The sequence below is a fragment of the Laccaria bicolor genome, genomic scaffold (assembly GCF_000143565.1).
Source record: "Laccaria bicolor S238N-H82 LACBIscaffold_16 genomic scaffold, whole genome shotgun sequence".
Taxonomy (NCBI): Eukaryota; Fungi; Basidiomycota; class Agaricomycetes; order Agaricales; family Hydnangiaceae; genus Laccaria; species Laccaria bicolor.
In genome coordinates this window covers 74020-90907 of record NW_001889887.1, presented here as the reverse complement: position 1 = coordinate 90907, position 16888 = coordinate 74020, and the positions used below count along the sequence as shown (strand labels likewise).

The 16888-nt window shown below is 47.3% G+C and overlaps 2 protein-coding genes across 2 annotated transcripts; one reads left to right on the top strand and one right to left on the bottom strand.

The window, feature by feature from the left end:
* Positions 1 to 176: 176 nt before the first annotated feature.
* On the top strand, positions 177 to 1851 carry LACBIDRAFT_294579 (uncharacterized protein; the record flags this gene model as incomplete). The annotated part of the gene is made up of 4 exons (XM_001882345.1): positions 177 to 612; positions 666 to 1462; positions 1514 to 1595; positions 1644 to 1851. 3 exons carry the CDS (start codon positions 177 to 179, stop codon positions 1583 to 1585), a joined length of 1305 nt encoding a protein of 434 aa, XP_001882380.1. The 3' UTR covers positions 1586 to 1595; positions 1644 to 1851.
* A 12714-nt stretch (positions 1852 to 14565) lies between these two features.
* On the bottom strand, positions 14566 to 15893 carry LACBIDRAFT_328247 (uncharacterized protein; the record flags this gene model as incomplete). The annotated part of the gene is made up of 3 exons (XM_001882238.1): positions 14566 to 14620; positions 14794 to 15262; positions 15854 to 15893. The coding sequence occupies 3 exons, from the start codon at positions 15891 to 15893 to the stop codon at positions 14566 to 14568; spliced, it is 564 nt and encodes a 187-aa protein (XP_001882273.1).
* Between the last annotated feature and the right edge of the window lie 995 nt (positions 15894 to 16888).

Below are 16888 nucleotides of genomic sequence, written 5' to 3'. Positions count from 1 at the left end.
ATGAATGTTCTGTTTACGTAATCCCGAAGGTGTTTGGCAAGAGCACCAACTTCAGTTCGAACTCCGCTTTCCCTCTTCAAGTTCAGGGGCTTTGACCATTTCCCGTCTTGAATGTCCTGCCTTGTCTCTACCCGTGGCTAAGCACAAATCGAGTCTGCTCGCTAGAAAGTCGCTTTATGTCTTGCAAAACCTTCGATGGCGTGTTCACTAAAACACGACGAACGCTGGCACTTGGAGCGGCACTCTCAGCCTTGTTATTTATGGTCATCTACGCCAATTTGCCGCGAATACCCTACCTCTACGGTCTTGTATCGAAACCTGCTTTAGTGTCGCCGAAATACCGGGATGCAACGTACGGAAAATGGATACCTTCGCCGCAAGGCATTGTGGATGCGGATCTGTGGAATATGTTTCGTTCATGCCACCCGGACTTCTCTCAGGCTGCTGGTGGATCCGACGGTCGCGATAAAGAGGAGGAACAAAAGATACGAGGGAGGAAGGTGGCTTCTTGGGAGTGGATTCTCGAGGATGGTAATCCACCTAGAGAATGGGATACTGAGGCTTTCATTGAGCGCGCGCTCAAAAGTAGGGGAGGTTTTGTGGTTATTGGAGGTGGGTGCCGAGTCTCAACTTTGGCTCTTGAATAAATTGAAATTGCTTTTAAGACTCCGTGGCGGGCCAGATGATGGGCGACTTGCAGACATTGCTTAGACAGCACCGCGGAGATCATCCGCGTCAAGTGACGGAGCGGATCCATTTAGAAGACAACAATATCTTTATCTCCATTTCATGGCTCACTTTGTCTCCGAAAAACCCGCTGTTTGAACGACTTCTAGCCAAGCCCTCTCTCGCTGAGGTTCCTCGCACACGGTTCTCCGAACCGATACTGACGATGTACCGCTCCGACAATCTGTTAACGGAAGGCGAACTCGACGATATCCTGAAATCGGTCGGAATGGTCGAACCCTTGAACCGCAAAGTACATAGAGCAACAGGCGATTGGCGTCAAGGTCTCCGAAACATCAGCAGGGGAACTTCTTGGCCGGGAGAACTGGATACAATAGTCATCGTCAACACAGGACCTCACTATAGCCCACTCCACATGACGCCTGCGAACGACGATCAGCTCATCAAGTCCTACGAAATAGTAATTAAAACAATCTACAATTTCTTGTCCGCCCCGCCTGTCCCGACCCTCACTTTTTTTCGCGCCACTTCGCCGGCGCACCAGAACTGTGGTGCATACTCTCAGCCCGTGTTCAGAAACTCAAGCACGGCGGAGAACCCCACACCGGAATGGCATAATTATGGATGGCATATGTTTCCTGAATTCAATCGGATCGCAAAGAAGGTTTTTGCGGACCAGAGTTCGACGACACGATACCTCGATATTTGGCCACTGTCGGTTCAGAGACCTGACGCTCACACGGGTTGGAATGTTAATCAGTTTGATTGTCTTCATGTGGGTTCTTTTGTTTTGTGTTGTAACCAATTTTTTAATCAAAAAGAATAGTGGTGTCAACCCTCTGTTACGGCGTGGTGGGTACGGAATTTATGGCATACGATTCAAGAAGAGGGCTTGTGATTTGTTCGTTGTGCGTAATTCCTTTGCTGTAATCTTCCTTCTCACCAGAGGGCCTTAGAAGTTTGCGCTGAAGGCCCACTTTTGCCAGTTGTTTTACATTTATCTGCCATTGCACAAAACAAAATTTTGAACGCCCTTTAGAAAGCTGTATTTTTGTTCAAGTTCTCCGTCACCTCACTGTTACATTTGCTGTATCGCCCCGACAGTTTTTGTATCCCAGTCCCAGATCAGTAGAAATTATTTTCAAATTGTAGCAATTACCCCAGATTTAAACATCTAAATCTGGAGCAATCCAAGAGGCCGCAAATGATCCAGCAGAAGGGAACCTTTTGATCGGATTTATATTGATCGGTTTCGGCGCCACCAAACACTGCCATCTCTCCTCTTGCAACAACCACGATGAGCTCAAAGGCAACAACGAGCGAAAACCCTGTCAAACCGCCAGGCGCAGGTCGCCCACCCTCTCTCAACCAGCTAGCTGCTAGAATCAACCCGACAAGTACAGCTACAACATCAGCGCCACGGCCAAGGCTGGCGGCGTCGCTTCTTCGAACGGGCTCAAACGCCTCATTATCCACGGTAGCATCGACGACCGACTCCATCGCCGTCAACGCGCCTAGTAGTACCCGCTCAGCATCGCCAGCTGGGATCTCCACATCGCCTCCACGCTCAATCACCCCCGTCGGCGATGCTTTGACCGCTGATAAGCTCGAAAAGCTCAACAGGGAGACAATTTCTTCCACCGTTGTACCAGAGAAGAGGGCTGTGAAAGTTGGTTATAAGAACATTCCGAGTCTGGACGCCATCACTGCCCGACTGGCGAAAACCCGCACCCTCAGCATAGATGGGTCTTCCAAGCCCCCAGAGCCCGAGATGATTGAAGATCCAAAGACGCCAGGAGTACCTATCAAAGCACCGGAACACCCTCTCCAATTTGCATGGTACGCAGCTCATGTTGTATTTCTGCCACCCAACTGACAATTGATTTTTCTGCAGGACAATATACCACGACTCGAAAGCGAAATTCCCATACACACCAGCCTCAGCTGTACCACCCTCCGCCACAGGCGAGCAAACCCCCTTCAGCGCACACCCACCCGAATCGACAGACTACGAGGCCGGTTTGACCGTCATCGGGGAGTTCGACACCGTCGAGGAATTTTGTCGTTACTTCAATTGGCTTAAGCCCCCTTCAAAGCTAGAAAAGAACTCGAACTACCACCTCTTCAAATCGGGGATCAAGCCCATGTGGGAAGATGAGGCGAACGCGAATGGGGGCAAGTGGGTCCTGACGATGAAGAACAACCCGCAGCTCCTCGATCGGTGCTGGAATTGGCTCGCGATGGCGTTGGTTGGGGAGGAGCTGGAGGAGGGCGACGAGATTTGTGGTGCTGTTGTCAGTTTGCGGACAAAGGTGGATAGGATCCAGGTCTGGACGAGGAGTAAAGACGAGGTTGAGAAGTTGAACAGTATAGGGAAGAAGCTGGTCAAGTTGTTGGATATTTCGGAGGCGGATAGTATTGGGCTTGAGTTCCAGGTACGTTCTATTCAGTCCCCCTTGATCAGCGTTGCTCATTGCAAATTAGTACAACACCGACGATCGCCCTCTTGCTAACAAGTTCCTGTCCATTCAGTCTATGCCCACCACGGCTTATCGCTCTTCCTTCCAGGCACCGCCAGGCGGCGGGCACGGCGCCTCCAGGTCCTTTGGAGGTGACCAACCACCTGTTGCTGGACCAGCAGGTAACGCCGGTACTTTCGGGCAATTTGGCGCGGGCGCTGGAAGCGGAACATGGAAGGGTTTGAAGCGTGCATGAAACGTGAAGCAGGTCCTGATGATTGTACAGAGAAGAAACAAAGCGCGAATGCAGTCATTGTATCATCGATTACACAGTCGTAAGAGAGAAGTCAAAGCTACTACGTTATTGGACTATTGAATGACTTTTTGTAACGTCTATAGGGGAATCAGAGTTGGACAGTTTGATTCCAATGCTAGTGACTGTTGACTGATATGCCTTGAGGTTGTGAGCCAGAAGATGCATGCCGCGGCGTCTTGAAAACCCCCCACCAACTGCCCAGCTGGCAGCCATCGACGAGCATACAACTGGCTCACTTCGCCGTGTTCGTCACGACTCACAGCCTCCGTCCTGGGGCGTTAGCTTTTGTGTGACTCAATTTTTTGAGTATCACAGCTTCCGCGATGTGCATGCGATTTGAAATCCGAATTCCACGAGGCCTCACTAACAATTACAAGGGGAGAAATTCAAACACTGCTGGCATTCGCCGTTCGTATTCACGCCGCGAACCACACGCAAAAACGACGCTAGAAAGTAAGTAGTTCATTTGCCAGCGGGCTGTTAGGCCGAACTTATTAGTTCCCACATCTCACTGCTCAGGTGTCAGAATGATTCAGCCACTAAAAGCGTCCGCCTTGGGCTTCCGAGTCCTCCTGATCATGAGCTAGCTGACGCCAGCTTTCCTCGATTCAAACGGAGATTTAAGGTCCATCTTTTGAACTTGAAGGTCAACGTTCGTTAACGTTCAACTTCCAATCGAGTCTCAAGGCCTTCTTCCGATACCATGGTGCTTCTCCCCTTCTGGGACCGTTCAAGACAAGTCCAACAGCTTGAATTTTACCCGGAATCATTTGAAGACTAGGTGCGCGGGGAAGAACTCCCGCCGGATCGTCAAAGTTTGCACGATACGGTTGAAGCGACCGGACGATCATGTTCAGTCGGGCCATGGATATGATTACCGTCTGCTTTCGCTTTGATAGATCTGTGACTTGTTGATTGACATTTACCATGCCGCAGACGTTGGAAGCCACCCATGATGACGGTAGATCACCGATGATTCGGCCGCATCGCCATTTTACCTGACTGGGAGGCAAGCCTGGAGAAGTAGAGCATTTCTAAATTTTAGGCCGAGGTCCAGTTCCTCCCGTGGCTCCTGGAGAACGCCAAGATCCAAGTGCCTTTCATCGTCGCTGTCGATCCCTCGGGCTCCAATTTTTCGATCCAGGAGAAGATGCCGGGATTTACTATTGGGCACTGCGAAGGTATGAGAATACCTCTCAGCCTCGCACTGTCCCTTGGCATCTTTTTTTTTGTCAGCCTACGCCAACGTAGGGCTCGAACTTTTGTCAGCTCATGTATAGCACAGAAGTAAGCAGACAACCGATCCGATCTCTGTCGATACCGCTATTGTGGCTACATTCTCGGCCAAACCTCCTTTGCAACATGGATCAGAAGGGATTGTGGGTGCCACTGGGTGGCACGAATATTTATTTTGGGCAGTGGACAGACAACTTATCCGATATCCGCTGAGACTTGGCTGAGACCGCTACTGTGGGAGCATTGTCTCGGCCAAACCTCGAGCGCTCTTTGTTCTGACTCTGAGCCCAGGCTTCGAAACCAATTGGGGATGTATTGTACACACAGATGGAAGAAATACGTGGAATCAGAAAGGAGTTGTGGGTTGAAGGCACGAATGTGGGTTGAGGCAACTTGAGGGCGACACCATCCGATCCAAATACAATTACTCAACAACTTCACGAAGTAAAACTCTAAGAGCAGTCATGGATATCGACCAAACATTGTTTTCGTTCTCTGGACAAGTTGAAGGTAAGATCTGCGGAATCCGGAGAAGCACCTCAAGTCAGAAGTTTTCAACCTCCCATTTCCCTTTGTTGTAGAGACTGTTAGATCTTCGTCAATAAAGATATCAACTGGCTTGTAGGGGTCTGCCTTTCCGAGGCACAGCATTCCGGATTCCTGTGATTGGGGGAGATTTCTAGATATCACGCGAACGATCCCGTTGGATACCTTTCGGGATGGAAGATATCGACGTTGAGGGCTCGGAACGATTTTCCAGACAGTTGATGTGCTCAGGTGTCCAGCGCTTTCCAGACGGACATGTCGAAGGGAGCGCGAAGGTGATTAGATTGATGGATACGAGTAAACTCATTGTCATCACCTAAATGGGAGGGATACCGTGCGATGGTACCATGGGGTAGGAGGACAGGAAATGCTGACCTTGATTCAGAACGCATGTTCCGCGGAAAAGTACGTCGAATACAACCCGCATGATGTCAAGTTCGACATTAAAATGAAGAGATTCAAGTTGAAATAGCTTGTGTGTGATTGTCCAGGGTAGGAAGGGGGAGGATCCATCATCCCTCGTAAGGAAAGGCCCAAGGTAGTGTAAAGAGCTGAGTCGGAGGTGCTTCAAACCATAATTCTCATGATGGGGAAGTCGCTGATTCCCTTCAAGTGAAGATAGATGGGCGAATCAGAGCGGAACGCTGATAACAACGCCTCCTGAACACGGCGAGGGAGGTACTCCCAACTGGTGTGCTTCGCGGTCAAAGTAATTGCTTTGAGATTGGACAGGGAAGGTAAAATGGTTTGGAGCGAGTTATCGTAGTCAGTCCAAAAGATGGAAATCGTGATCAAACGAACATGGATCAAGAGACGCGTTTATGGCCACAAGCAGGCTTGAAGACTCGATTGGTCGCCACGTGACCGTAACACAAATCCCACAACTAAATCACCTTATCTGCCACAGACGCCGACGTGTGGACTAGGTTATCTGGAGACAACGCCGCCGTCACTGCATGCTTGACCACTCCAAGAACGTTGTTGTGTCAGGAGGTTCTCTGACGGTTGTTCACGGAAACTCCATTACATGTGAGGGACAACATGCCGATTATCCAACCAGCAGCCATGCTGGAATTCAAGGTAAGATGTCGTCTATCTCGTCCTATTCGGTCACTGACTGTTTTTCTTGCATCAGGATTGAAATTACTCTATGACAATATCGCGGCGAGTGCGATGCACAACTCCAAAGAACGTTATGACTCTCCCAAATGCCACCCCGACACTCGGAAAGCAGTAGTGAGCGACATCACCAGTTGGATTTCGGATCACTCCAAGAAGAATTGTATCCTCTGGCTGAGTGCTCCAGCCGGCTCAGGAAAATCGGCCATTCTGCAACAAATAGCAGAAAACTTTTATAATTCTGGGGGATTGTCTGCAAGCTTCTTCTTTTCTCGGACAGCTACGAAGAGAAACACGGAGACCTTCCTTATCGCCACGCTCGCTTCCCAACTTGCAACTTCGATCCCAGCCACTAAACCACTTATCGAAGGAGCGATTGAGCGAGACCCGTCCATCTTCCACCGCGTCCTCTCTGAACAGATGGCCCGTCTTGTGGTTTACCCGCTGGTGTATGCTTCACTTCATCCCGAAAGCGGCGCACCGTGGCCAACGTTGCTTGTCATAGATGGGCTCGATGAGTGTAATGGAGGAGAGCGTCAGGCTGAAATCCTTCGTATCCTCAGGGTGGCCCTTTTACAACTGAAGTCCTCTTTACCAACACTTTACCTCCTGATCGCGAGCAGGCCAGAGCCAGCTATTGTGGCGGTTTTTGATGACGAACTCTCGGATATCACTTACCGTCTAGTCCTCGACGAATCTTACCTTCCCGATCGTGACATCGCCGTATTTCTTCGAAGCAGCTTCGCTGACATATTCCGTCGACGCCATACTCGCTTCCCTTCTATGTCGTCCCTCCCGCAGCCGTGGCCCTCAGAACATGTTATTTCTTTCCTTGTCCAAAAATCATCCGGCCAATTTATTTTTGCTGCGACGGTGAACAGGTTCATAGATGTTGATCGTAAAATTCCAACCGCCCAGCTTCAGCTAATACTCGATATTTGTGGATCAGTGGATTCATCTAGTTTTGCAACTAACCCTTTCGCTCTACTCGACGAGCTCTATGGCCATGTCTTGAAGTCTAGTGAAGATACAGAGAGGGTTATTTCTATACTTGGGGCTATTTTCTACTTGAATACTGATCGAAGTCCGACTCCTGAACTCCTCCAGTCGCTGCTCCGACTCGAACCCGAGGATTTTACAATGATCTTTTGGGACTTGCACTCCATCGTTCACATCCCTGGTTCTGACAAAAATCCTATTCGTTTCTACCATGCGTCCCTCCGGGATTTTCTTATGGATCGACATAGGTCGCGTAACTTATACATTGACGGAGTTGAAGCACACACCTTCCTTCTCAAAATGTGTATTCAAACCCTCACCGATTTTCATCGTGGATCCACCCGGGAAAGAATGGCCGTTGCATTGGAGTACAGCAGGAACTATTGGGCAACCCATTATAATTACGGTGATAGACTGCAGCCTCGCGCTTTGGACAAGGTTCTGGAAGAATACAATTTAGAAATGTGGGATGCCACTGCCTTTACAACGTGGTGGGATGATTTTGTAGTATTGCCGGACCGCTCAGTCAGTGTATTAATTTCCCTGGTTTGACTCATGATGCTCATGCCTTCTGACGGTCTTCGTCTAGTGTGTAGAAAACTCAGCTTCATGTTATCGATGCACATCGGTTATTGACCGGTACCTTGTTCACCGATTCCAGAAACATAAACTCCCCGCCGTTGCGGCAGCACTCATGTGGTTGACATTATTGGGTCCCACTGTAGATTGTGCACCATCGCGCTTGGGGGGCCATGAGTTAATATTCCAAGACGCCGAGTGGTTTTTGGAAGTCCGAACACGCATTAAAAACGAAATTCTGTTCCTTTACTTTTTCAAGCGTTTTCTCTCCAATCAGGGGCGATCCGATAACCTTTTTGTTGGGAGTGCCATTTCAATTACCCATTTTGCCCAGGTCTGCGCTCAGAGGTGCAAAATCATTTTGGTTTTAAACCACTCGTTTGGTTCAGAAAATCGGAGGTACGTTCATTCCGAAATCCCTAATGTGTCATTAGATAACATACTAGATAGGTTGCTCGATTATTTGTACCACGTGATGAACCTCTTAATCCCCAGTGATGCTCCTCTTGAAGAGACCTCCAAGCTCACCGATGGGATAATTATTCAGAATATCAAGGTTAGTCAAACCCGATTTCTTTAAGCCTTGGTTCACTGAATCGCAATAAATACATTCGTTGCACGAAGATGCGCATTCACGACATAACGGACCTTGTGAAATTCGTCGAAGCCACTGCGGCTGAGAAAGAATCATTTCAAAGCCAATTGTTGTGCTGGAGAAATACCAAAAGAAGCGTCGTTGCGCTGATTGGTCCCACAATGGTCAGATCTCCCATCGTTTTGAGCGTTGCCTGTGTCCAATCCTGCTCTGCTGACGTATCTATTTCAGATAATTTCTGGGGAACAATCGCTCCCAGACGAAGTTGGGACACCAGGTGGTGTAAAACGCGACGCCTTGCAACTTTCCTACGGACAAGAGGCTCCTTTCGCAGACAAGGGAGGGAAACGTAGGAAAATTATGACAATTGCTCATCTCACGGGTTCAGACCATGACGAGGGTGAGCTCTTTGAGTTTACCGGGAGCTTTATTCAACTAATTTTTGTAGTCACTGACCATCTACCGGCACGTCGTGATGAAGAGGTGAGCATAAATGACGGACGTACTGTTGAACATGCAATAGAGATAAGTGATTGATGGGCCCATCCTTATGTATCTGCCGAGTTAAGGTAGACATCAATACTTACATTTACTAGTGTAATTGAGAAAAGTGCTCAGATCTATGTTTTCGGTACACCTCCATTCTTGATCGATTTCTTGTCCACCGGTTCCCAAAACACAAAGAGCCTGCTTTTGCTTATGTGAGATGGGGTAACCCGCAATAAATACTGTGCACCAGCTCATTTCTCGTTCAAGCAAAAATTCAAGTTCCCTTCCCACAAAGCTCTGCATATATACTGAATTGAGCGGTACCTTGTCCATTGATGGTAGAAGGGTCAAGTCTGTCCTTCTTTCCCTCCTCCCATGCCTCAATACAGCTTAACTGACATTTGTACTCCAGGCACTTTCTAGGGGAAAACCATTCCAAGATGAAGTTGGGTTACAAAAATGTAGGAAACTAGATGTAGAAGACTATGAGGTGAGGACTCTATTCTTCTTTTAGCAGAGCTTGAAAGTTGTTGAACCATTCATGCATACTGAAAATGAGGGGTAAGAACAAATGACAGAGTGGTAGGACTGAGATAGATACCCTATGATTACAGGGGGCAGAATTTTTCGTCATAGAAAACAATAGGTTCATGATATATCATCAATGCTGAGGCTTGTTGGGATGGGAGTGAATCATGATCAGGGTGTTGTTTTGGCTCATACCTGTGCTCTGCAGAGCAGAGGATAAATGATGGATGTGACGTTGACCATGGGCTCATGATCTGTTTTCTTTTTTTCTTCTTTTTTTTCGGCATCGCGAAAATGAGGCTGACACTGATAAAAGCTTTTGAGACATCCAATGAGCTGATAATAAAGAAGTCCGGAATTTTAGCTTGAGGGGAATGGTATGTGGAGGGACTAAGTATGTTCACCTCACTTTAATGTTTCAACAAAAGGTTTTGCCATCACACAGGTGCTCCAAGTCAACTTCAAATCCAATGCAGACAGAAAATTCAAAGAACCCAAAAAAACTATAACTTAGCCTCCAACCTTGCCTTGCTCCAGTAACAGGAAAGGCAATGGTCCTGTGAAACCGGAGGGTCGATCGGGACTTCTCAACAAAGGCGTGAGTGCAAGATGGTGGTGGAGAATATTCGTGGTACGCATGATAGAGTTCGTAACATGGTGCGGCAAAGTGGTACCACGTGTAGTTTATCCTGTGACCCAGGAACTGGGGCACGGTCACCCGGCACAGGACTCTGGTATCCCAGAGGGGAGGCGTATGGCTGCCTAGCCGTATAGAACTGGGGTGACTCCGTCCACATGTATTATATGATGTGGTTGCAAAGCGGTTTATTGTTATGTACGAGGCACTACATAATGCAGAATAAACATAGGTAAATACAACGATCCTAGGTGACACAAAAAGGGCAGTAGCATACACTAGCATGCCGTTACAAAGCCCCCCCGTGAGATTGGAGCATCGTCCATAGGTAGGGGTATTTCTTAATGTTCGTATGATCTTGACTTCATTGTATGGGTGATACTCTAAATCACATTCACAGCATTGTCAGCTTGTCATATCGTCGTAAAGTCCTGACTAGAAGTTGGGGGGGTGACCGTGAACTGGCGATGAGCGGTGATCCAGGCTGGGATCTAATTCCATCGGAAATATATGGATAATGATTATTTGCGGTTATTGTAGGCTCAATAGCAGCCATGAGCCTTAGTAATGATGATGGAGCACTGTGGGACCAGATAGTGTTTAGTGTATTTTCCAATAGGGACCATGTAGGGATAATCTTTGCGCTGTGAGGCTGCAGGGATGTAAATAACAATTCCGAGTTAATCGGGGCAAGGGAGATTAATGATCAGAGTGGAACTTGAGTCGTCTTGGAGATTCAACTAGGTGACAAAGGGTGAAATATTTGATGAAGAAGAAGAACAGTTGTCAATTTGGAGCAACAAAGGGATGAATGTTTTTCGCAGTACAATGAAAAGGACTGTCTTTGGGGATTCATGTGTTGAACTGAAGCCTGAAGGCTGAGCCGATGTGGTGAACCTTGATCACATAGATAACGCTCCTGCGAAGAAAATTGATGATGTCCATGTGAAAGGGATCATTCCTGGCCACTTTCCCCATCAACGGAACCGCACCCTATTTTCCTAAATCGTAGGGGGGCATCCATGAAGTCTCCATAATTGATGAAAAGTTCTTGTAGTTCTATCCAGATTTCCTTCTTCAGATGGTTTCGGCAGATTCTCGGTTGCCACGCTTGACTTGTGATTGTTATCATTGGCCATTGGCAGTAACCTTGGCCTTGTCCAACATGAGTCACTCTGGAGATTCGTTTGATGGCCAACCGGAGGGAAATTGCTAACACTTTTATAGTCTGGTTGAAGGCGAATCCTTTCATCTGCATAAGCGCTTCATAGAACATAAAGTTCGATGCAGTGAACTCATGGGGACTCAAAGTAATCCCTTCTGTTTGATCCCTGGAGTCTTTGAAGGGTACAGAGAGTGGAGTTCGCAGGCTCATAACTTGAGTAGTAAAGTCTTCTTCTCTCTGTGGAATCTTGTGATCTAACCTTGCCATACAAGTTATCGCAGCTGGGCTAAGAACCGCATGACCAAATCAGGTCCTTTCAGTTTCTTGAGCCCTTGCGCTCGCGTTCACGCTGCAGACAGCAGTCTCTCACTCTGATCCTCGAGCGGCGGGCTTGCCTATCACGCTCTTAATTAAGGCATAGATTCTCTCAAGGTGGTTACTGGCAGGCTCCTCAGTATTACTCGTGCCCAGGAAGTAATCATCGTTATGGTCACGATTGTCACCTGGGTTTAGACGAGGAGACTTCAAGAAGGGTACTAGTAGTTCTTTGGGTTTGAGAAAGGGAGCCCCCTCCTTTATATCCACGTTTTCAAGCTCAGAACAGTTACTGGAGCTAGGTTGGTTACATCGCTCTTGACTTGATCTCTTATACGTGTGTTTAAATTGTGGTTGTTCATACTCATTTGAATCCACCACACGCCTATTGAGGCCTTTTAAGCTGAGAGGTGGGAGAGACAGGATTTGATAACCCTCCTCTCGATTGTGCGAGGTGTGAGGCTGATGCCTGATATAGGTTTTAGCAGTCCCCTTTAGAAGGGCTCCATCCAAGCTGAATTTCTCGCTTCGAAATCTACGCCCTTGCCTAAATTCATGCGGGACCACAACAAGACGAGCTAGTTCTATTTTCTTTACCAGAAAGGGCTTGATCTCTGATTGGGGTTGAGTCCATTCTGGATCATCAAGGGACGTGGTGCAGCAAACAAGAACAATGGCAATCTTTATTGTATAGACCATGATCGAATTTAGAGCAGCGGGTTGCACACGCTCATGGTACCAAGCCTCTTTCATTACGACATGAAGGAGGTTCTTCCTCAGGTGCCAACGAATTAGCCGTCCGTTGGGGTCATCCTTCCGTAACCTTGAGTACTGGTTGCCCACTCTCTTGTGAGTGATACGCACTCTGCAAGTTTGAAGGAATGGGGGGAAAAGATGCAAGTGGGTGATAGGTAGTTTGGATAATTCGTAGTGATTTCTCGGGCTCAAAGTCTTGGTAAAACAGTTGTATATGATGCATAGAAAGTACAAAGAGATGGTCAACTAGACAGAACTACTCGAAGTGGAAGGGAGGAAACATGAGGCTAAACATGAGGCCTATGCTCATGTGACCGTATTCCTGCTCTGCAGACCAAGTCCCTTGTACCCGTGCATATGCTCCTTCCAGCCTCAGCCTGTGAGGCTACCTCACACTCTTCACCATCGCACAGGGGACCAGCATCCAGAATGGGTTTCCTCCTAGGTTCTGAGTAATCCAATTAACGGCTAACGGAAATTGTTTGTGACTTCTTCATTGTAGAGACTTGGTAAACCTCTGAACGGGCACAGCAGAATGATTTCCAGTATTCCCTGAGATTCTCCAGGCTGTGCCGAAGAAATGATCGTCTTCATGAGTCTTGTACAGTATATCTTTCCTTTTGTTGGTCAGTATTTGTTTAAGCTGATTCAACTTGATGATGTAGCTGTCGTGAGTCCTTCTAGATTCAGGGGGCAGGGCCCCGATGCTCCTCCAACAATTAAGGGTCGGTTCATACTTGAGATTGTTGCACATGTCACCCACAGCAGGAGAAGTCGCCAACGCTCTTTTCGCCTTGCTAGAGTCTCAAGCGTCCAAAAGTCTGAGAGATCGCAGGTCTAATAGAGCATAGTTTCTATCTTCTAGTTCTTGGACCAGTTGTCTTCTTTTAGTGTAGGAGTTAACTAGCCAGCCTCAAGTTTGGGTAATAACACTTCTATCAATGTCTCGATGGGCTATCGGGGCATCGTCAAGGCCTCTGGCAAGTTGGTCTGGCACCCTGAGCGAAAGTTCGTTCTTGGGCATCATTAAATTCATAGAAGTTCTTGGATTACATCCCGACAATAGAACTTGGAACCAGGGAAAATTGGTAGGAGGATGATTACAGCCATTGTACGAATAGGCTAGGATATAGAGCTCACTTATGTGACTTTCCTTGTTTGAGGAGTCAAAAATGCGAAGCGTCTGCCTCTCAGTGGTATCGAAAATTTCCACTCGTTCCTCCGTTTGTGGGTGGAGAGAGGTTGCAAGAACCCCACGGTCACTGCAACTTGAAATTACTAATTTCCCAAGTACTAGAATGGTCCCAAGTATGTCTCAGACTAAGATTTCAGTCTCTAATATCCTTGAGATTGCCGGTAGTACAGTCGTCCTGGCTATTGTCATTATAGGGACAGGTTGAGATGGAGTACACACATGTGGTGGAACTCCTGTAATCTTGTGTCTAGGCAGGCGTAGAAGCAATTCCGGTAGTTGTGCCATAAGGCGGCGTGATCCTATCTGAGTACTCCCATGTGGAGATTTATGCATTCTACTGCAGAATACACCATTATTTTCTGGTTCGAGCACATGGGAAGACGGTTCTGGTAATTGCGCTATACAGCAGCAGGAGCCTGTATATGTATTCCCATATGGGGTTCCATGCAACCGACATAGTGCATAGTGCATGATGAGAACTGTGGTTTTCCCATGGGATTGCGCTCTAAAATATCGAGGGATGGAATCAAGTTCGTCCACTGGCACCTTATAACCTTCTATAAAATTCTTGCGGTTCAATAGGTCTACTGATTCGCACATATGCGATGATCGTCTTGCACAATCCTCGTTCAGAGGTAGTTTGAAACGTCTTGCTCCTATCCGGTGAATCCAGAGGTCTATAGTCTCTTCCTGGGCTTCGCGCTTCACTTTAGCTGCGAGCTCCCATCTGATTCCAATAATACTTGAGACTTCCTTTTTAAGAGTGCTTTTCTGCTGTATGGCATGTAGGTTCAAGTGTCGTAGTTGGATTGGCTCGTGGCTGATGGGTATCAATAGAATTCGCAAGGTTTTGAATGACGTTCCTAGTTGGCGTATTGTATTCTAACAATATGAATCTATTTGCGTTAGCATTGGATGGCCTGGCCATATGTCGATTCTTCCATTCATGTTTCTCTGCGATTACATAATGATCCAATAGTGAACACGTTCTGCGTATGGCTAAGCACCCAGTACCAAGTGCAATTTTGGAATTGAGGGGAATGTGGTCAGTCCATCGCTTAGAGGCTGCTTGCTGTACAGTTTCAAGATAGGGGCAAATGATGGGGATGGTGTAAACAGCAGGAGCTGCCCCCCATACCTCCAATCGACGCTTGGGATCTTTGCAAACTCACGCCCAGACTGGGGCGGCATGATCGATTGTGCGAATGGGGTAAACGGCAGGATCTGCCCCCCGTGCTCCCACTTGATGCTTGGGGTCCTTGCAAACTCGCACCTGTACTAGGGCAGCATAATTGGTTATGACTTCCTCTTTTCTATGACCTAGGTAAGCGTTGAATGCTGCCCCCCAGCCTGCCGATCGGTAGTCGACTTTGCTGTTCAACGGAGAGTTACATGAAAGTGGATCCACAATAGAGATCCAGACCAGTATGATTCTAAGGTCTGGGTGAGCGGTTAACACATGTGCAGTTAACACAGCCCCCCACGCTGTCACTCGACAATTAGCGTTTTCATAACACGCTTGGTCTAGTTGGGCAGCGTATTGAATGAGATCCTCTTTCATGCCGAGGGCTTTGTGTCTTATGATGTCGTGATAGTGTCTGTTTAGTCCCAAAATTCTGTATCGGCCAACACCTACTCGTTCTACGTGGACAGTAGTATCATCCAAAGTAGTGCCCCATCTGTTCCATCTTTCGACTTCAATTCGATTCTCATGAAGTCTCAGTGCAAATAAAGACAGGTTAGAGGGCCAGATTCCTTGTATGATCCTAGGAAATGTGAATCCATTCCTGGGACCCCATGATGATTTTCTGAGTGATTGCAGTCTCATATGGTAGCGAAAGAATGGTGTTTTAAGCTTTCGGAAGTACATGGCAAGACTAGTCTTGCTTCTTTGGCCCATGTTCATTTCTAGCCTATCTCGGAGTCCTCTTGATCTGATGGATGATTTGATTACTCCTGTTTCGGTCCAAGCCTTGAGCAGTCTGGAGATAACTTCTCTTTTCGCGGATGAGGTACTATACTTTGGTTCAGAGACTAGGGTGAGCACTGAGGAGCAGTGGTGTACGGATTTGCGCTTCCAAGTACTTTATGTAACGGTCGATCATGAAGGATGCAGCATTTCTGTGCAATCTCTCGGTTTGTTCTTGATACTCCCCAGGTACTTTGGGTCCGAGAAGTAGTACCATCTTGTAGCTGTCTCTACTTATCAAATCCTTCAGAAACACCATTAACTTTGATTCTTGAGGTTCATCATGATCACCCTCAAAACCATGATTATGCCTCAGGGCATCCATCGTCAGAATCTTCGCAGTCATTAAACCCTGAACTTGTACTATCACTAGTATAGCTGCATTTATTGCTCCAGCGGACGCTACCATACTGCTGAGATGTTCGCCATTTAGAGTCAAGCTGTTGGCTAACACGATGTTGATGACCTGTAGGGATCTGATAACTTCATCTGCTCTTGCACATCACAGGGGAGGACTAGCATTGGTTATGTCAAATTTCCTTACTATTCCATCGTCTCGATCATCAGATGTTGTGTGGGTCGATGCCTTTAGCAAGGGGCAGGAATGGTTGAAGGTGTTGTTCCTCGAAACCATTCTCATGTGTTCCTTCTTGCCGACTTTCTTTAGTTTAGAAAGGGTTACTGATCCCTTTTGAATGAAAGTTGATATCATGGGAGCTGTTCCGATTATGAGTCTTATAAGAATGTTTCGGGCACAGGCTGCAGGTATCACGCGCCCTACGGATCATCCTATTAACATTGTGTCATGCTCCATAATGTGTTTGGTGGTACTTTGTTCGTACGTAGTTTTGAGATCCCTTCTTATTAGAAGGGTGACGTCTGTACTATTCATCATTATATTGCATCTGAATCCAAGGTTGATGGTCAGTTGCTCTCGTGTCGAACCATAGAGTTCAGTCTTGACACGTCCTGAAACTTTGATACCTCTTGCAAGACAGTGTAGCCTCCTTCTCGTACTTTCTTGTAAATGAGGCGTATTTGTCAAAGATCTTCGATACTCTTTCAGATTGCACGTGAGGAGAGCTCTCGGTTTTAGCCAAGCTTTGGTAGGTTCTGAGCCTGAATTCGAACTGCTGCTCTCTGTTTGGACAAGTTGAGCTCCAGTCTTTGAGGATCCCTTTCATATTTGGTTTCTTATCCTCGGTAGGGAATATTTGAGGGCCTCTGGTATGGTATCTAATTTGAATTCCTTAATTTTCACCACATAATGCCCTCCCTTCTTCCTTCCTTCAAGGCAG